Genomic DNA, 21,192 nt, shown 5'->3' with positions numbered 1-21,192 from the left:
AAATTCTGTGTCCCAGAGATTCTGAGACGCAGCTCAAGCACTGGTTTCAAATAACTTATTTATTTCTGCCTTAATTTCGTTTTTTACCCAGTAGTCATTCAGGAGCAGATTGTTCAGTTTCCATGTAGCTGTGCGGTTTTGAGTGAGTTTCTTAATCCTAAGTTCTATTTGAGTGCACTGTGGTCTGAGAAACTGTTTGTTATGATTTCCATCCTTTTGCATTTGCTGAGGTGTGTTTTACTTTTAATTATGTGTTCAATTTTAGAGTAAGTGTGATGTGGCACTGAGAAGAATGTATATTCCATTGATTTGGGGTGGAGAGTTCTGTCTATTAGGTCTGCTTGGTCCAGAACTGAGTTCAAGTCCTGAATATCCTTCTTAATTTTCTGTCCCATTGATCTAATATAGACAGTGGGGTGTTAAAGTCGCTCACTATTACTGTGTGGAAGTCTGAGTAATCTTCATAGGTCTCTAAGGACTTGCTTTATGAATCTGGGTGCTCCTGTATTGGGTGTGTATATATTTAGGATAGTTAGCTCTTCTTGTTGCATTGATTTTTTTTACCTTTAGGGAATGCCCTTCTTTGTCTTTTTTGACCTTTGTTGGTTTAAAGTCTGTTTTATCAGAGACTAGGATTGCAACTCCTGCTCTTTTTTGCTTTCCATTTGCTTGGTTAATATTCCTCCATCCCTTTATTTTGAGCCTATGTGTGTCTTTGCATGTGAGATGCGTCTCCTGAATACAGCACCCTGATGGGTCTTGACTCTTTATCCAGTTTGCCAGTCTGTGTCTTTTAATTGGGGCATTTAACCTGTTTATATTTAAGGTTAATATTGTTATGTGTGAATTTGATCCTGTCATTATGATGCTAGCTGGTTATTTTTGCCCATTAGTTGATGCAGTTTCTTCATAGTGTCGATGGTCTTTACAATTTGGTATGTTTTTGCAGTGGCTGGTACTGGTTTTTCCTTTCCATGTTTAGTGCTTCCTTCAGGAGCTCTTATAAGGCAGGCCTGGTGGTGACAAAAATCTCTCAGCATCTGCTTGTCTGTAAAGGATTTTATTTCTCCTTCACTTATTTAGTTTGTTTAGTTTGGCTGGATATGAAATTCTGGGTTGAAAATTATTTTCTTTAAGAATGTTGAATATGGGCCCCCACTCTCTTCTGGCTTATAGAGTTTCTGCAGAGAGATCCACTGTTAGTCTGATGGGCTTCCCTTTGTGTGTAACCCGACCTTTCTCTCTGGCTGGAGGGCTGCTTTTTATTAAAGGAAAAATCTAGTGAGATCTTTCACCTTTTCTAGTTGCCTAAAAATAATTTCTTAATAACTGCTCTATTACTTGAAACTTATTGTTCTGCTATAAACAATCCCATTCAGAACACATGAGGGATTATATTATATGCATATAGGCCCACTGTAAGTGAGAATGACAAAAGCTGTATTTAAAATAGATTTTAAGTGCCTGTCCCAGGTCTTCACACAGAGATCCCCCTGGACTTCTGTACTCACATGTAAAAATGAGTCTGGTATCTGCATGCCTGGAGGTTTTTATGTGTATTGCTAAATGTTTCTTTAACTTCTATAGTGTTTCCAATTATTTAAACAGTACAGGTCAGTTCTTTCCTCCTATTAAAACTATGTGTTGGATTTCCCATGGGGTCATTAACAAAGGGACTCACATGGACAAGTGATTAATATTTTTAGGGGATTAAAAATATCCTACCAGGACCGCTGTTCCCTCCTGCAGAGATGGCATTTCAGATCCTGTGGTTGGTAAACCCTCAGATGATCAATCGAAACTTTCCCTTGGTCCTTTAGCTAAGTGGCCCAAGTGTTTTTGAGAGAACCTGAAGTTCTGATAACACAGTGGGCTTTTCCTCTTGAATGGTGTCACCGAAGAATACGAGGCTCCGTGATTCCATAGCTAATACCTCAACCTTCAGCAACGAGGCTTCTGAGACCCGAATGTTCCACTTCCTGTCTACAAGACAGGGAGAAACTTCACCTGTTTCTGCTGGCAAGGGTTAGGGGAGGCTAGGGGACAGATCCATGTAAAGACAGCAGTGACTGGCAGTTCACAAGTGTTCGAGCGCTAGCTGTTTCCAAGAAAACGTTGTCTACATAGAAATCCTTTTCAAAGCCATTCAAGCTGGTTTTCTTCCTGTTCACATTGGAGCCCCAGGAGAGCTCTCATTCTCAGCCTGCTAGGCCCTGGTTCTCCTCACCCCGCTGAGGTGCTGCGCCTCAGGGCGGTGGGGGCTGCAGACCTGTGTGAGGCATGGCCACCTGTTCTCCATGGCCTCTTCTGTGTTCACATGGCCAGAAGGAGCACTGAGAAGAGACAGGGAGTAACATCACTGTTGCCAAAAGGCCAGAAGCTGAGTCTTAAGTTCTGCTGCTCACTGCACAGAAAGCCAATCACTGAGACAGCACGTATTGCCAGGGAAAAAGGCTTTAATCAGATGCTACAGGAAAGGAGATGGGAGATCCATCTCAAATCCATCTCCCTGGCAAATTAAAACTAAAGGTTTATATAGCAGGGAAGAAGTGTAACCATGTGTGGGAAAACAGGAATGAGGGAGCTGTGAGGAAGAGGCTGCCACCAGGAAGCAGGTGATGGGTTGGGCAGTCAGGGTGGATGCAGGGTCTGTGGTCTCATTGTCTAGATGCAGTGATCTGGTGAATTGCAGCTCCATGATGCTATCTGGGAGGCCCAATGGCTGCTGTCCTTAGAAAGGAACTCGGATAAGACAGATGTAACTTTCTCAGGTATCCAGACTAGGAGGGTCAGTTTCTATGTTTATTTCAAAGAAACCATAAACATCCACCCCTCTGAGGCAATTCAGCCAGTGTCATCACCATCACTCAGCTGAAACAGAAAACCGAATCTCCTGCAAAGCCCGCTCCTCACAGTACGGCGAGCCTGGGTGCTCTGCCAGAGCAAGGCCACAGGGGAAGAACACGGTCATGGTCACGGGTCTGCTGCAAAGGGTCTTCCGCCCATAGATCATGAGGGAGAAACTGACGTGGAAATCAGTGGGTCCTGCACGCCTTTCCTGTGAACCAGGGAAATACATCATCAGGCCAATAAACAAACATTCGAAGGCCTCTTTCCCAAAATAATTTTCATTGATTTGCTATGATTTAAGGAATTGAAAGATCATTTCATATAATCTCCTCTTACTCTGGCTTAAGCCCATTAGTTAATAGTCCCTTTAAACAATTTGGGTCATGGAGTGTCAGGGTGTAATCTTTAAAATGTCTTCCTCCACCAAAGGCATTTGGATTTTTTGTTTTTAGGAAACCTGGAACCGCCATAAATCTTGCTGAAATAAGTGCCTCTTTCATTAAATTTTCCAGTGGGCAAGGATTCCAATGTGCACTCTTGGACCCGTCTCTTAAATGAGAAAATACTAGATCAGGTCATGAGAAATAAGGTTCTGCTATGTAAATGGTCACAAAAAGAAAACTAGACTCATAACCAACAACTGGAGAGGCATCTGAATCCCAGTTCTACCATTTTTCTTGTGGGCTGATGTCAGGAAGAGGTTTAAGCCCATTCAAACTTCCACCTTCTCTTCCAAGATAAGGAAATGCCAAGACCGCCTACCCCACAAGGTTGTTACAAAGCTTAATGAACTGCAAAATATAACGTGCTCTGCAGAGTGCCTGGCACAGAGCGGATGCTCAGTGAACTGTGGCTGTGTATGAGTGTGTATGACTGTATGAGCATGCGTGCATGCGTGTGTGCATGTGTGCACATGTACGTGTGTGCATGTGAGTGCATGTGTGAGTGCGTGACAGCATGGGTGTGTGCACGTAAGGGGTATGTGTGTGCAAGTGTGAGTGTACATGAGTGTGAGCGGTCTGTGCACAAGTGTGTGTGCATGTCTGAGTGCACGTGGTGTGTGTGTACATGTGAGTGTGGGGCAGTGTGTGCCTGTGTACACGTGTGTGGGGTGTGTGTGTGTACATGCACATGCACACTCCAAGGTGACTTTTCTTTCTCGTACTGAAGAAATGAAGGGGTGGTGGCAAGTTTGCAGGTGCTTCTGGCATTTTCTTCTCTTCTTTGACGGTGGAGACAGCCAGTGCTGTTCAGGGATCCGGTGGTGACAGTGCCCTTACTGTGCACCCATCTCCGCCCACTTCTCTGGATGCTTATCTCCACTTCATGAGACGCCGGACACCACAGAGCACCCTCAGACCAAGGGAAGACAGTTTCTCCAAGATCACACGATGACATCATTTCATGTCTGAAGCAAGAAAGATTGAGTTGAATAGAACCAGAAGGAAGTGTGTGAGATTTCCCTGTCCAAAGATTTTGCAGGAAAGGACCGAGAAGCCCCCTTTCCCTTGGGCCCTGAGCGAAATGGTTAACTTCGACTAACCGGGCAGGGAGAGGGCCCTGAGCGAAATGGTTAATTTCAACTAACAGGGGAGGTTTGGTCTGACAGCTGTAACTTGCCTGTAAGTCTGTGGATCCTGTAAGTGAAACTCAACTTCAGGGAGTAGTAAAAATCATCTCAAGATATTAAATCACCAAAGGAAAACAGAGCAAAACAAGAGTTCAAGCATCACAGCACATGTTTTTATTTAGAGGAAGAGAGAACGGCAGAACGGTCACTTGCTATTCTGCCAGAAGGTAAATAGTTTGAGGAAAATTCCACGACACTTGTAAAGAAGAGATCAGGCTGTATCCCCAGAGCACTAACATGACCAGCCGGTTCAGCCCCAGAAGAGCCTGCAGACCACTGGGGAAATCCAAGTCAAGTTTGCAGTATCTTTATGCCAGAGAATAGTGGTTTTGTTGATGACAACTGACCCATTGATATCAAACCCTCCTCCACCAGGGCTGCCTTTCTAGAGCTGAGGCTGTGGGTGCGGATGCGGCAGCATCAGCGTTTCTGCAGGACAGGCCATGCCCACTGACCCTTCCCGTGGCAGCATTGGTGTGTCTACAGGACAGGCCATGCCCACTGGCCCTTCCCATGGCAGCATTGGTGTGTCTACAGGACAGGCCATGCCCACTGGCCCTTCCCGTGGCAGCATTGGTGTGTCTACAGGACAGGCCGTGTCCCCTGGCCCTGTGAGGTGGCATCGGTGTGTCTACAACACAGGCCACGTCTGCTGGCCCTTCCCGTGGTGGCATTGGTGCGTCTACAGGACAGGCCATGTCCCCTGGCCCCCTGAGGCCCCCTGAGGTGGCATCAGTGCGTCTACAACACAGGCCACGTCTGCTGGCCCTTCCGGTGGTGGCATTGGTGCATCGAGGCACAGGCCACGTCCACTGGCCTGTCCCACTCCCGCTTCCCAGGAGCAGCTCCATCCACCTCAAGGCACGACCAGGTTCACCCCCAGGAAGCTTCCTTCAACCCGAGTCTCTCTTTGGGCATCCCTAGTCTCTGATGCTGCACCCTCGGTTCTCAGGGCTGCCTTTTCAGTGTGATTATGGACCTCACTGGGGCCAGGCTCTTAGGCTCTAGATAAATGCCTCCTGAAATCAGTGAATCTTACAATATTATATCCACCAACGAAGCTTGCCAGGCACTTTCCATCCGTGCCCAATGTGGAAGAAAGCCCAGGGTCTTCAGCCTCCTTATCAGTGGTCTCCGGAAAGCCTATATGGTAACAGCAACCAACCATATGGACACTCAGGTTGAACTGAATGCCGTCATCAAACGTCAGTGTGGGGTTTCACCATGAAATTGATGATACGTTACAGACTCAATACCAGTGAGCAGTTGTTTTAAGCAATAATTTTTTAAAATACTTGGATTTACATACTAAAATGTGGATTCCGAGAATACAGGAGGCTAAATAATGACTTTGACACTGGAACCTTGCTGATTCGGTGAAAAACAATACTCTTCCACAAAGTTCTAACTATAACTTAACCAAAGTCAGTCAGTGATCATCTCTGCATCACCACAGCACAGCTAATTGCTTCAAACCGCATTTTCATTTTAGTGGTTCTGAGAACAGCCTGGCAGGCATGTGCACACACATTTAGAAACAGCATAATCTCTTTCTTTAGTCATCCAGGAAAAATCACTGTGTGCCCTCCCAGGTGGAGTGTAGTAAATTCTTCTTTTTGTATGCTGGAGATGAACTGCTCCTTCTTAATCTGTTTGTTTTAAAAGTGTGGCATGCAACTACATTTTTACAAAGAAATCAGTTTAAAAACTCATTTCATCGGCCTGTAGCAAACACTTTATAAAGTGAGAAGATGTGGTATGCGATTTTCCTGTGATATGGAGATAAGTCATAACCTGCCCCATGAGTTTTTTTAATTTACAAGATATTCCATACAGGAAGGAAGGTTTAGTTGTTTTGTGAAATTTTTCAGACTCTTTAAATTTTACTTAAATACACTTAGTACGGTCTGTGATTTTGAACAGTGGTGACAGGAGACCTTTGAGAGTAACTATGAAACACATAATGAGCCAAGGTGGGCTGAATTTGCATGCATTTGCTCACATTTTCTGGGAAGGTCACTAACTGATTACTTTCCTCCCTGTTGCGTTTCCCTGTGACGTGTAGTGACATGGTTATGATGTTTGATACGTGCCATCGTTCCCTGCCAAGGTGAACCTCGCTGGGAAAATCCAACCAATCTGGGGTGTTTAGTGTCATCTTTTACTCACCTCAACCAATCCGGGGTGTTTAATGTCACCTTTTACCTCAAGCAATCCAAGGTGTTTAGTGTCACCTTTTACTCACCTCAACCAATCCGGGGTGTTTAATGTCACCTTTTACTCACCTCAACCAATCTGGGGTGTTTAGTGTCACCTTTTACTCACCTCAACCAATCCGGGGTGTTTAGTGTCACCTTTTACTCACCTCAACCAATCCGGGGTGTTTAGTGTCACCTTTTACTCACCTCAACCAATCCGGGGTGTTTAGTGTCACCTTTTACTCACCTCAACCAATCCGGGGTGTTTAGTGTCACCTTTTACTCACCTCAACCAGTCTGGGGTGTTTAGTGTCACCTTTTACTCACCTCAAACTTGCCAAAGAAAAATATAATTATGCTAAGGCAGATGTCACATTTTAATCTGTATTCCTGCGTCTCTGTCGCTTTTGATTGTTACTACCCCTGTTGCTGGGACTCAAAACTTCTTCGGAATCAGAATTTCTGCTTAAGAGAACCAAAGCAGAGCCAGCTTTGCCACTGGAGAGGTCACTGAGAGCCCCCGTCCGCAGTCTCGCTCTGGCGCACAGCAGACACCCGGCCTGCCTTCGGCTAGAGCCATAAAATCTGAAGACATGTCATTAATGATAAAGACTCTGTTTTCTGTAAATGTCCCATGACAAATGGGTTAACGTGAAAACAGCCACCTGCTCTCCAGGGCTGTCACGTGGAAACCCCTTTATCGATGAGCCCTCTTCACACCTCCACCCGCCGTCTCTCTGATCATGTGTCCATGTCGCACTTAACACCTTGATAAATCAACACTATGAAACACTGTCAGGAAAGGCGTCATGAGAAACAAGTGTTTAAATGGACCTCATCCCTGCCAAGGTGAGATGAATGTGTGGTAACCCAACACGTCCCACCCAGAAAGACAAAATGATTTCCTAACCCAGCTCTCTCCCCAGCACTATTGGGATGGAGAAGTCTTGGGAACTTTCTGAATCTCCTAAATAGTGCCTTGAATATTGTCAGTTTTCAATAATTTTCCTTAAGGGATGGATTGACATTAGGGGGAAAAGCCAGGAACAAAAGGAAACAAAAAGACAACAGGATTTTGAATGTTTCTCTGGTAAAAGAGCAGCTCAGCACCCAACTGGTTTAATAACATCTGATCATCCTGCCTCCGTTTTCTAGCCTTCAGATTCTTTCCAATGCAAGGTTTTTTTTTTTTTTTTTTTTTTTTTCAGGGGATACTTCTTTTTTTTTTATTATTTTATTTTTTTTTTTTTTTTTTTTTATTTTTTATTATACTTTAAGTTCTAGGGTACATGTGCATAACGTTTATATCATGTATAACTCCCCAATGCAATCCCTCCCTCCTCCCCGCTCCCCATGATAGGCCCCAGTGTGTGATGTTCCCCTTCCCGAGTCCAAGTGATCTCATTGTTCAGTTCCCACCTATGAGTGAGAACATGCGGTGTTTGGTTTTCTCTTCTTGTGATAGTTTGCTAAGAATGATGGTTTCCAGCTGCATCCATGTCCCTACAAAGGACGCAAACTCATCCTTTTTGATGGCTGCATAGTATTCCATGGTGTATATGTGCCACATTTTCTTAATCCAGTCTGTCACAGATGGACATTTGGGTTGATTCCAAGTCTTTGCTATTGTGAATAGTGCCGCAATAAACATACGTGTGCATGTGTCTTTGTAGTAGAGTAATTTATAATCCTTTGGGTATATACCCAGTAGTGGGATAGCTGGGTCATATGGTACATCTAGTTCTAGATCCTTGAGGAATCGCCATACTGTTTTCCATAATGGTTGAACTAGTTTACAATCCCACCAACAGTGTAAAAGTGTTCCTATTTCTCCACATCCTCTCCAACATCTATTGTTTCCTGACTTCTTAATGATTGCCATTCTAACTGGTGTGAGATGGTATCTCATTGTGGTTTTGATTTGCATTTCTCTGATGGCGAGTGATGACGAGCATTTTTTCATGTGCCAATGCAAGGTTTTTAAAAATGTATCCACTTTGGGCTGGGTGTGGTGGCTCACACCTGTAATCCCAGCACTTTGGGAGACCAAGGCGGGTGGGTCATCTGAGGTCCTGAGGTCAGGAGTTTGAGAACAGGCTGGCCAACATGGTGAAACCCCATCTGTATTAAAAATACAAAAGTTATCCAGGTGTGGTGTGGGGTGCCTGTAATCCCAGCTACTTGGGAGGCTGAGGCAGGAGAATCACTTGAACACAGGAGACGGAGGCTGCAGTGAGCCAAGATCGCGCCACTGCACTCCAGCCTGGGCAACAAAGCAAGACTCCATCTCTCTTCTGAACCTAACGTGATAGAGTGAGCGTTTTCCATGATGACGTGACCTGTGTAGAAATGATGCCACACCTGGGTGCTCTCCTGTGGGGACACATCTTGCCTAGCTGTATCTCTGCTGCTGGATTTGTTGGTATTTTTATAATCCTGCACTTTTACAAGTATATTCATGTATGCTGTCTCACTTTCCCCACATTTCATGCTATTGTCTTAGGCTAGACGTCCAGGAACAGACTTGCTCTGTCAATCACAGGGCGTGGGCGTGGTGGAACGGTAGACCAGAGGCTGATGGGGGAGAACACGTGTGTTGACTTGGGACTTTCTTTTCTTACAGCTGTCTCATATACAAATTACAAGAAAACCCCCCCACCGGTGCCCCCTCGGACCACCTCCAAGCCTCTGATCTCAGTGACGGCGCAGAGCAGCACCGAATCCACCCAGGATGCCTACCAGGACAGCCGCGCACAGAGGATGTCCCCATGGCCCCAGGACAGCCGCAGCCTCTACAACTCCACGGACAGCCTGGACAGCAACAAGGCCATGAACCTTGCCCTGGAGACGGCCGCGGCCCAGCGCCACATGCCCGAGAGCCAGAGCAGCTCCGTGAGGACCAGCGACAAGGCCATCCTGGTGTCCAAGGCGGAGGAACTCCTCAAGAGCCGCTGCTCCTCCATCGGGATTCAGGTAGCCGCTCGTGGCCGCCCATCAGGGCCTCGCTCTACTCTGCCCTGCCAATAGCATAGAATAGGCCAGAACCCAACCAGTGGCCCTGGGTCCTTAGCACTGACCCTAACCCCAGCAGGGCTGTGGAACCTGAGAGCAAGGCTGTGCGTTTGCATTGCAGACCTGCCAGCACGGCGAGTAGGCGAGAGACCCCTGAGGTGACATGGACCCCGGTCCAGGGCTGAAGGAAAGCCAGGGGTTCCAGCTCCCTGTCCCCTGTCACCCTGAAAATATACTCCGGGCCGCGCGTTTTCCAAGGGCCAAAGGCTGCCTAGAGAGTGTAGAGATAACGCTATTTTGATGCTTAAAAGGGAGGGTTTCTGTTGAAGTCTGATTTTACAAAAAGCTTCTCAGTATTGTGGCCAAAGAGTTGAGTGGGGGAACCAAAAGGTGTTGGGAATGACGAGGTAAAAGGAAAGGTAGGCCCTTGTCTGTACAGAACCTGGGCGTACTCACAGCAATTTCAGGTACAGGCAGTCCCCTCAGCTGGGGTCACAGATGCTGCATCCGTGGTTTCAGACCACAGATGGTTGACCCACTGTCCATCCGGGTCCCCAGATGTCTACCCATGATACAGGCGTGGCAGACGGTTCCTCTCCCTGTGAATGGAGAGCTCTGGCCGGCTCCCGCCCACACTGCACCTCCCTCTGCAAGTCCGTTTCAGGTGCAGTGCTATGCACCCAGGGAGGCCGGGAGATTGTCCTGTGATCTGGGTCAGGTAGCCCATCCCTCCGGGATCTGGGAGATGTGGTTGAGCAGGGCTGGGTGTCAAGTCCTCTGCCAACACAGCCCACCTCCTGCTTCCTTTTACCCCTGCATTCAGCCACGCTCCTCAGAGCTTTAACAATCAGATTCTTGATTGCCGCTGGGGCGGCCCAGGGAGGAGGGTGAGTGGAGCGTGTGTGAGAGCCGGGCCGTGCGGCGCTGGTAGCTAGGCATGCGGGCGGAGAGAGCAGGGGAGCCGCCCACTGGTCCAGGGCCTCCGAACCAGGTCTCCACACTGTGGCTTCATTGTTTTGTTTAGGATTCTGAATTCCCAGAGCATCAGCCATACCCAAGGTCAGATGTAAGTACCGAAATGTGCTCCAAAGCCGCGTCCGCATGACTTTTCTCTCCCTTTTTGGATGTTTATGCGACTGCTCTTGTCGCCTCTGTCCTAATTCTATATGCCAGGCACTGTGCTGGGTGCCCCCATCCATCCTCTCTTGCCGCTGACCTGATTCTATATGCCAGGCACTGTGCTGGGTGCTCCCATCCATCCCCTCTTAGATGAGGACAAGGGGCTCACCAGGGTCCATAACCTGCCTGCAGCCCTGGGCCTCGCTGGGCCCGAGCACCCGTAAGCAGGAAAGCCAGGGTGCCCTCGCCTGTCTCCGCCTCCAGGGTCACGTCTGCAGTAGAGACTGGAGAGGTCCCCAAATTAGCCAGGTGACTTCCCATTGCCAGATACTCCCACCCTCTCTCTTTTCTCCTCAGCTGCCTCCCACAGGTGCCCTCTAGGATGTCCACCCAGCCATGACCGAGGCAGCGCCCACTTCTAAGCACGTGCAGTACCGACTTTATCTGAAATGAGTGGGACATAATTTTGGAAACTCATGCAGTTAAGTCAGCACGCTGGGCACAATGCCGCCGCTGCCTGCCCCGCCCACAGCCAGGATCCCACACCCCTCAGTGGTCAGCCCTCTTCCACTCCCAGCTCCCATCCCTGGCACGGCAGCCTCTGCTCAGTACAGGGTTCTCCTCAATCCCCCAGCTTCCCCTGCAAAGCTCAGCCTGTGCCTTTACGCCCTCCCGGGGGCCTCTCTGGACCCCAGCCCCACACACTGTGTCCCATGAGGGGGACTGCACTCCCAGCCTCTTGCCACCCTGCACCCAGCACTGTGCCTGGCACATAGGGAGTGCTCAGTAAATGTTGGGTGAGCGAGTGGACGGATGGGTCGCTGGGTGTGTGCTGGGTGAGGATGGATGCAAAGACAGTAATGAAGGTGGATAACAAAGTCACCTTTCAAGGCAGTAAGAAAAAAAAACGCACAACATCGTGTGTGTTTTCTGTGCATCCTGTGAGCTGGTGACCTCACAGTTATCCAAAGGAAGCGAATTGAAAAGCTATGGAGAAAATGTAGTTGGAGCAGCTCCAGTGTCAGGATAAGGAAAACAGCCAAAGAATTGAAGCCACTGCAGGAGTAAAGGCAAGGAAAAGAAGGAATCAAGTGGATGAAAGACAGGTTCCTGTGGGTGCCTGGGAGGCCTCAGGAGGGGAGCTGTAGACAGCAGCCTTGCCAGGGCAGGAGGTGACAGGCTGAGACAGGAGTGAGCAGGCTGTGGACAGGTGGCCACGTCCCCGCCAGGCACCAAGGCACCATTTAATCCTCATAATAACCCTGGGTGCTGGTTGTTACTGTGCCCAGCCTATGGATGGGAAAACTGAGGCTCGGAGGGGGGGGTCAGGGACTTGCCTAAGGGCTCACGGCCAAGACCATGAGTGAAGCAGGGGTGAGACTCTGGAGCCTGCACTCCACTCCACTCCTGTCTGCTCTGCTTCTCAAAGAGGAGAAAAGCCCAGAATGATTCTGTGCCCTCAGGAGCCTGCCCTGGTTCTGTTCCTGTTCTGGGGCACAGGGCAGGTGTCACGCTGTTCTGCAGCTCATGGACAAAGCTGGCTAGCCTGTGTTCAACCAGCGTTCAACGGGACTGGCTTCCGGGAAACTTTGGGCAGTTTTGTCTGAGTGCAGATAGCAGGAGAATCTGTGTTCTGCAAATGTCATTCCTACAGATGACCAGCGTCCATGCTACTGAACACATCTTCTGTGGAGCTCACGCTCGCTGTGACCCGTTGGCTCGCAGAAAGACAGCTCCAGGGGTCCCGTCCCAAGGGATCCTGTCCCACAAGGCAGCTCCCTTGTTCACAGTGCATTGCATGACCTTTTACTACCAGGGTTTGAATTCAGGATTCTCATTATAATTACTGGGCTGTGTCTAACACGATCCCCAGTGAGGGTCCTCAGCTCACACCTCCTATGGCCCCCATCCTCCCTCCCTGCCCAGCTTAGCGCAGAAGCCAGTGGCAAGTCCCCTGTTCCGCAGATGTCTGGACATGGCCGCAGGAGTCTGGCCCTTACAGCAGGACACACAGACAGGTCTCATCAGAGCTCCAAATTTGCAGGCCAGATGCCCGTAGGAGAGAATGGGCCCCAGTCTTGGCAATCATAGGCCAGGCCTAGGATAAGGAGGAGAGCTTGTGGGCTGAGCCGCCTCGGAGAGGTCCTCTGACGCGGTCTGGCCTGACCTTGCTTTTCTTCCTTCCAATTAGACCATTTGTGTTTTCACTTTCATTTTTATCCTTTGCGGTCTGTCTCTCCTGCTAAGTTTTCCATTTTCTTTTGTGTGCATGTGTGTGTTTGGGGAACTCTGTGGGAAATGTTTACAGCTCCCAGATACTGCAGTTAGGTGAGGTGGAGGCCTGGTCTAACAGTCAGGATCCTTCTGTCCCTGGTGCCTTGTGAGCCCCGCCTTTATAAATGAGATCAGTTTTGTTGCTTTTTAATTTTTTTTTTTTTTTTTTGAGATGGAGTCACTCTGTTGCCCAGGCTGGAGTGCTGTGGCCTGATCTTGCCTCACTGCAGCCTCCGCCTCCTGAGTTCAAGTGATTCTCCTGCCTCAGCCTCCCAAGTAGCTGAGATTACAGGCATGTGCCACCACGCCTGGCTAATTTTCGTATTTTTAATAGAGAGAGGGTTTCACTATGTTAGCTAGGCTGGTCTCGAACTCATGACCTCAGCTGATCCACCTCTCGGCCTCCCAAAGTGTGCTGGGATTACAGGCGTGAGCCACCATACCTGGCCAGTGAGATCAGTTTCTATTCTGTGATCTCACCAGGTTGTGAGAAGGCAGAGGCAACCTGGAAAAGACTGACTGGTGTCTGCCTGATTCTCCAGACACACAGTCAGCTGCTCTTCCTTACAGCTGCCCCGGAGCTCAAAGCCTCACAGGCAGGGCTGGCCACTCACCCCTAACTCTTGGAGGCAGAGCACGTCTCAGAGGGAAAGAGGAGTTTGCATCAAATCCAGGGCACCTGTGAGGTTTGGAAGGAAGAACAGAAAATGAGCTTGTCAGGAGAGCAGAGATTACAGGTTGGCACCCTGGCCCGATATTACTAGTGAACGGTTCCTCCTGCCAGCCCTGCCCACATTCATTTTCTCAGCGTCCCTGCAGAAGCTGGGCTCAGAAACAGCTGGTTGGCTTTGACGCTGCTGCTAGCCTGGGACTGCATGGGAGACGGGATAGTGATTTTGCTCATTCATCTTTTTTCTTGCACCCATGTGTTTCAAAACTTTAAGAGATGAGGGCTTGCTGTGTTGCCCAGGCTGGAGTACAGTGGTGCAATCGTAGGTCACTCCAGCCTCAAACTCCTGGGCTCCAGTGATCCTCCCCCTCAGCCTTGCAGAGCACCAAGGTTACAGGTGTGAACCCGTGTGCCTGGCCTCAAAACTTTTTAAACCTACTTCTAGCCAGCATTTCCTTTGGAAAAGACTCTTGAATTGCCTTTCCACTGTACAAAATAATTTCTTTTCTTTGTCCCAGATTTGCTTTTCTGTCTCACAGGAAGCCTCTCTATGCCCAGGATTTCTGAAATTGATACTTAGCTCCTCCTGGCCAAGTGTGATTTTACCATGCCTCCCTCAGACTTTACCTTCCAGCAATGGAGAACTTCATTTTCCTCAGATTTCATAAGACAGCCACGATAAAATCTGCACAGTTCATCATATGCGTGCACCTTTAATGTAATTTTAATGTAATATATATACCAGTATTCACCTGACCGTCCTTAAAGCTGGGATGAGAGAACAGGGAATTCGCACTTGTGGATGAACCTACTTGAGTCAGGCCTCATGTTGAGTTTTACATCAGTTAACTGAGGCATTGGGTGCCCCTCTTTGAGACAAAGAAGCAAAGATTCAACAAAATTCAAAAGACTTTCCTAAGAGTTGCATGGCCAGTAAGTAGCAGAATCTGACCAGTTCCAAAAGCTATATTTTTCAAATTCACCATAAAAATAACAAAAATATATTAGAGGAAATTTGGAGACAGAGAAAGGAAGGAAAAGCTTTTGCTTTTTTTTGTATTTTTCATTCTTCCATGGTACATGTACTTGCCTGTGAGTATGGGTGTCTCTCCGTGTGTGCAAGCACCTGGTAATTCTGTTGTCCATGGTACCTGTTAATCTGTGTCCTTTAAAGTCTGTATCGTAAGCATTCTTGAGGTCATCTTTATAACCATCTTTACGTTTTACAGACAGGGTCTCACTCTATTGCCCAGAATGGAGTTCAGTGGTGCAGTCACAGCTAACTGTAGCCTCAACGTCCTGGGCTCCAGTGATCCTCCTGCCTCAGCCTCTGGAGTAGCTTGTCCCACAGGTGCTGCCACTCAGCTGATATTTGTTTTGTTTTTTGTAGAGATGGGGTCTTGCCATGTTGCCTAGGCTGATCTCAAACTCCTAGGCTCAAATGATCCTCCTGCCACAGCCTCCCAAAGCACTGGGATTATAGGCATGAGCCACCATGCCCAGCTCCATCGTTTTCACTGCTGTGTGCTAGTCCATGTCACGAGTAAATCATGATTTACTGCACATTCCTATCCCACTGTATCCTCCTCATTCTCCCCAGGTGCTACCTTTCAAATAATGCTGCAATGAACACCTCACACATTGGTCAGAATTTAAGATCCTTTGTTTAGGCTGGACTCCTAGAAATAGAATAAGTGAGACAAATATTCTCCACATTTTTATGATAAAAATGAGTGCCCCTTTTACAAAATATCTTTAAAAGTATCCATTGGAATTTATTTCGCTCATATCAGATTTGACAATATCTACCAAAATTATAAAGTGCAAATGCCTCTGACCCAGACCTCCCATCCGGTGAATACATTCACAGAAGTTTTCACACACACACAAGTACAGACATGTATTTATAGCAGCATCATTTATAATGGCAGAAAACTAGAAACAACCAAATTTCCCTCCACTGAAGGCTCATTAAATGCACTAGGTTGTATTCATCAAATGGGATCCTTTGCAGGTAAAACACAAGGCAGCTCCATAGGTACAGACATGGAATTTTAAATCTATTCCTTGTATTACAATCCTTTTGTGTAATAATGTTTATGTAGAGCAAGGTAAGGTTTAATAAAGCCGTGACCCACTTAAAACTAGAAAGGGAAATGGTAAATTCTGACAGGAAGGCCAGGATCTTCACTCAAGAACATTCTTTCTCCTGTAGCCGGTCTCACCCAGCTATCAGAACACGCATCCCAATCTAGGGACAGCTTCTGCGCCTGTCTTCAGAATTACACCCAATGAAAGTGGACGTCTCTGTCCACTCCCCTGGCCCCGTGGCCGGCCAAGAGCTCCAAGGTTTTCTCATATGCTTTCTTCCGTGCCGCACATGGCTCTGGGGTCAGAGAGACCTGGGCAAGAGCCCTGGCCCTGCCCCCAACCAGCTGGGCACTCCTGAGCAAGTCACCCCCCTCCTCTGATCCCCCAACTCTCTCCTGGGGCTGGAAACATGCTTGGGGTTATTGTGTGGATTACATGTGGTAACGCTGGAACCTCAGCATAGTGCCTGGGACAGAGTACGCACCAAGTAAGTCTTCGCTGTTACCATGATTACTTCTCTTAGCCACAAATCTGAGCCAGTCCTTGTTGACACAGGCTTAACCTTAGGACAGTCACAAACTGCAACTCAAATGTAGCTCCTCTCTTGACTCCCAGAGAACAGGGTCATAATTATTTAATGCTTTGCACCTTTTCCTTGTAGTGATCAGTAATATGTATAAGAAAAGAGAGATGTTTTATAACTTAGCTATGACATTTCAGAGAGGGATCAAAAGCCCTTTTGCTACAATAGGTAATATTTTTCTGGAAAGAGGAATGACTCAGTGCCTGGAATCATATCAATGGCTTAACTAATGTTTGGTTTCAGAGTTTTCCTACTGAGACTTAGGGTTTTTTTTTTGTTTTTAAGAAACTATACTGTAGTAGAATTCCCTTGTGGGATAACTTTACATAGTTGATGATCATTGAAACGTCTGGTGGGTTTGTGGGGACTTTTTGGCAAATACAGCCACAGTAAGAATTCTCTGTGGAATATATGATTTCTGTTTTGATCTTACGTCACCCTGCTGGCCATCCTCTTAGCAGATGTGAGACAGCTCTATGGAGATCAAGGTGGAGAGTTTGCCTCTGTTTCTGATCAATGCTGAAACTCCTTTCTGTGTCTTTCTGTATGTGGATGCAGCCATCAGTATAATTCTATTAAATTGCTTATTTGTTGTCATTAGCTATGTTTGGTTCACGCTGTACCTTCATCACCATAGGGCGTGATAAGAGCTTTTAAGTCCTGTAATAATGCAGTTCAACAAAACCTATTTTTTGCCTGAGCTGAACTAAGCAGTTTTATTTGCATACATTTAAAAGACCAAAGTGCAGCACTGAGTTCAGGTAGTTATGTAAAATGTGATGAGACGCAGGAGCGATGTAATGACTCCAATGTGAATGCATTTCCCTCTCTGTGATTCTACTGGGTCAAGTGTATCTCTGCATTAATTAAACAAATGCGTAATTAATTACAGCAAATGAGCAACAACAAAATAGTCCCTTGCCCAGGCCTCATGTTTCAGTTCTAAAATAAGATGTTCTCTGTTGAATTAGGTGGAAACGGCCACAGATTCTGACACGGAGAGCCGCGGTCTGCGGGAATACCACTCTGTCGGGGTGCAAGTGGAAGATGAGAAGCGGTAACTCAGCCCCTTCTGACACGCGGTCACCCCCGAGCGAGAGCTCTTTGTCAGATGCCTGATGGAAGCTCCTAGATCCTGCTGGCCCTCCATCATGCCTGTGCTTGTGGAAACAGGGCCATACGGTTCTACTTTTCCATTGATAACCCCCAACTATGAGTTAACACCCGCCTATGTCTTGTTTCTGCAAGAGGCAAGGGAGTAATTCTTTCCAAAGTAATTTGTCACCTCTGAAAGCAGAGCAGCTGACGGCCTGAAAGTCAGTGTCCTTGATCCAAAGGAAAGAAGGACAGGCTGAGGCCGGGTGCGGTGGCTCACGCCTGTAATCCCAGCACTTTGGGAGGCCGAGGTGGGCAGATCATGAGGTGAGGAGATCGAGACCATCCTGGCTAACACGGTGAAACCCCGCCTCTACTAAAAATACACAAAACTAGCCGGGCGTGGTGGCGGCGCCTGTAGTCCCAGCTGAGGCAGGAGAATGGCAGGAACCCGGGAGGCAGAGCTTGCAGTGAGCCGAGATCGCGCCACTGCATTCCAGCCTGGGCAACACAGCAAGACTCCGTCTCAAAAAAAAAAAAAAGAAGGACGGGCTGAGGGTGACACCAATGCAGGCTTCACACCTTGTCATGTTAAACGTAAAATGATAGAAAGATAGCAAAGCACATTCAAGACCTTCGAATAACGTGAAGTTGTTTCACTTCAAAAATACTACCTGGAAACATAATGTCCATTAGTATCATTTTTGCAACGAAGCAGGATGATCATTTTAGTTTATATTTAAAATAGCATGTATTGTCTATTTCATAAAAACAAATTTTGATGAGAATATTACATTGTGAGGGCTCAGCCAGCATCTGATAGGGACAGTGTTGGGTGGTCTCCCTCATCAGGGAGCATTTTAGCACCCACCCTATGGAGACTTTTGATTACAAAGAGATTCTGACCCAAGCTCATGGCTTTCCCAGTTTCCAGGTAGACCTCCTAGAACCTGGCCATCTTCTGCACCTGGGAGCCGGGCAGGCTGCCTTCCATCCTGCTCTGTGGCTCAGTGTCCCTCCCACAAAGGGAACACGTGGCAACATTACTAACCAGCTGCATGCACAGCTGTGCATGCACAGCTGTGCACTTCTGTGGGTTCAGCCTGCAGAGCCACAGGGATGGCTGCAGTAGCTGGGGCTATGTAGACACAGAGACACACACCACACAAGCACACACTACAGATGTACATATATACACATATCCCAAACACAGAGATACAGAGCACACACACGTGCACACACACGCTCACAGCATTCTCACCCAGCATGCTGGTCTCCAACTGTAAGCTCCTTCCTGCCAACTATTTCAGTGATGAGCTATGTGGAAAAGGATGACATTAAAACATAGACAGTGAAAATGTTTTTCAAACACCAAAGTCAGAATTTGGAGTCATTATTTTGCATATAGGGGTTAATGGGGACATATTAAGTTATTCAGACAGAAGTGGCTCAGGCCCTGAAACACAATTTGGAAGCCACTAAAACTCAGTATGATGTGGCTATTGTTTACGTAAAAGAAGCAACTCACGACCTCGGCTGTATAAGCTCGTGGCATATTTCTGAAAGGGAGGTAGCCGTTTGCTAATAGCGGTTTCATGAAACACATTAACTCGCATTGTATCATTCAATAAACTTAAATCTCAAGTGGGCGTTTTTTAGGGGCCTGAGACTTAGGCAGATGTTCAAGTTTAAGGGCCTGAGACTTAGGCAGATGTTCAAGTTTAACGATTTGCAAAACCAAATGTTCTTCCATAGACAAAACACCAGTATATTTCACAGACAAACCACCACCCAGCCTGGAGCTGCCACGTTGCTGCGCTCAGGTGCGCTCCTGACAAGCTACATGTAGGATTCTGTTGCATGAAGTCCTCTCAGAAAGGCTACCATCTCTCTTCCTTCCCTCCTTTTGCAGACATGGGCGTTTTAAACGTTCTAACAGTGTCACGGCTGCCGTCCAAGCTGACCTGGAGCTGGAGGGGTTCCCAGGCCACATCACCATGGAGGACAAAGGCCTCCAGTTCGGCTCCTCCTTCCAGCGGCACTCCGAGCCCAGCACCCCCACCCAGTATGGCGCGGTGAGAACTGTACGGACCCAGGGGCTCTTCAGCTATAGAGAAGACTATCGGACCCAAGTGGACACCTCCCCCCTGCCCCCTCCGGACCCGTGGCTGGAGCCCGCCATCGACACAGTAGAGACTGGGAGGATGTCTCCGTGCCGCAGGGATGGCTCGTGGTTTTTGAAGCTGCTGCACACGGAGACGAAGAGGATGGAAGGCTGGTGCAAAGAGATGGAGCGAGAGGCGGAGGAGAACGATCTCTCGGAGGAAAGTAAGAGCTCAGGCTTCCCTGGGGCCTCTTAGACATCATTTCTCAGTAATGCAAACACGCACATCACAGCATAAGTGGAGAAAAGTTCCTTCCTTTGGTATTCAAGTGAATGAAAATAAACGTGCTTTCTAGTATATCCCCCTCAATTCTAAGAAAAGATATAAATTACATGAAAAGAGAAGCGGTCACTAAGATATCGATGGAAAAGTGTGTGTTCTGTTTTTCAGGTAAGTTGAATAGAAGATCAACTGTGCTAACAGTTTTCTTGGGAGCACAGTTGATCTCATATTCCACCTAGCAGTTCTCTTGGATTTTGGCAAAAACTTCATTGGGAGCATTCATGTTATTTTCTAGTATTGTTACCAGCTCATGCTTTACAAGAAAATGCCTTGGCATTATGCCAAAGAAAAGTTGACGGTAAGTAAAAGATTAAGTTAGTTAACTCTGTGATGACGTACCCAAAGGTCTCCTCACCTGGGTGGGACGGGAAGGCCACGTCGTTCTTCTACCAGGTGTGGCTCTCACCTGGGTGGAAGGTGGGATGGGAAGGCCACGTCGTTCCTCTACCAGGTGTCACCAGGCAGATCTGTCCCAGCCCCTTATTCTCAGCTGTGCCTCTGCCTCTCCATGTGGAAGGGGACAGCCCCTTATTCTCCACCTTCCTCCCATTTGCCTAGAGAAACCTACCATCAAGACAGTTCAGACCAGGCACAGTGGCTCACACCTGTAATCCCGGCACTTTGGGAGGCTGAGGTGGGCAAATCACCTGAGGTCAGGAATTCGAGACCAGCCTGGCCAACGTGGTAAAACCCCATCTCTACTAAAAATACAAATTAGCCAGGTGTGGTGGTGGGTACCTGTAATCCTAGCTACTTGGGAGGCTGAGGCAGGAGAATCACTTGAACCTGGGAGGCGGAAGTTGCAGTGAGCCAAGATCGTGCTGTTGCATTCCAGCCTGGGCAACAGAGTGAGACACTGTCTCAGAAACAAAAAAAAACAAAAAGAGTTCAGAAGCAGCTCCCATTATAAATTGCTGTATTTGACTTCTAAGCTAATACCACCTGTCTTTGTTTATAGATCAATTACATAATTGCACAGTACCTACAACTAGTGCTTATGTTGAACACAGTACAGTTTCACAAAGCTATTTCTGAATGTCTTGACAAATTATGCTCTTTCTAAAGTATTTTTCTTTTTCTTTGAATTTATTCGTACATTGACATGATCACTATCAATTCTGAACTTCAAAAGGATAGCTGAGATCCTTGGGGATTTGTCCCTGACATTCCATTTCTAGATGGCTGTTTTAACAGGGCATTCACTAATCCTAGAAATAGAAGTA

General features: G+C 47.4%; 1 protein-coding gene across 2 annotated transcripts in view; it reads left to right on the top strand.

The window, feature by feature from the left end:
- DLGAP2 (DLG associated protein 2) overlaps positions 1 to 21,192 on the top strand; it is a 145,032-nt gene that overhangs the window by 97,700 nt on the left and 26,140 nt on the right. Inside the window, exons 5-8 of one of the 2 annotated variants that reach the window (XM_033177716.1) lie at positions 9,302 to 9,651; positions 10,715 to 10,756; positions 17,399 to 17,484; positions 19,435 to 19,850. In XM_033177716.1, the coding sequence (XP_033033607.1) occupies positions 9,302 to 9,651; positions 10,715 to 10,756; positions 17,399 to 17,484; positions 19,435 to 19,850 (894 nt within the window). The remainder of the gene's footprint in view (positions 1 to 9,301; positions 9,652 to 10,714; positions 10,757 to 17,398; positions 17,485 to 19,434; positions 19,851 to 21,192) is intronic. The other variant, XM_033177724.1, reaches the window with a different exon arrangement.

The sequence above is a fragment of the Trachypithecus francoisi genome, unplaced genomic scaffold (genome assembly GCF_009764315.1).
Source record: "Trachypithecus francoisi isolate TF-2019V2 unplaced genomic scaffold, Tfra_2.0 Contig01558, whole genome shotgun sequence".
Classification (NCBI taxonomy): Eukaryota; Metazoa; Chordata; class Mammalia; order Primates; family Cercopithecidae; genus Trachypithecus; species Trachypithecus francoisi.
Note: the sequence above shows the minus strand (reverse complement) of the source record. Positions and strands in the feature narration are given on the sequence as shown.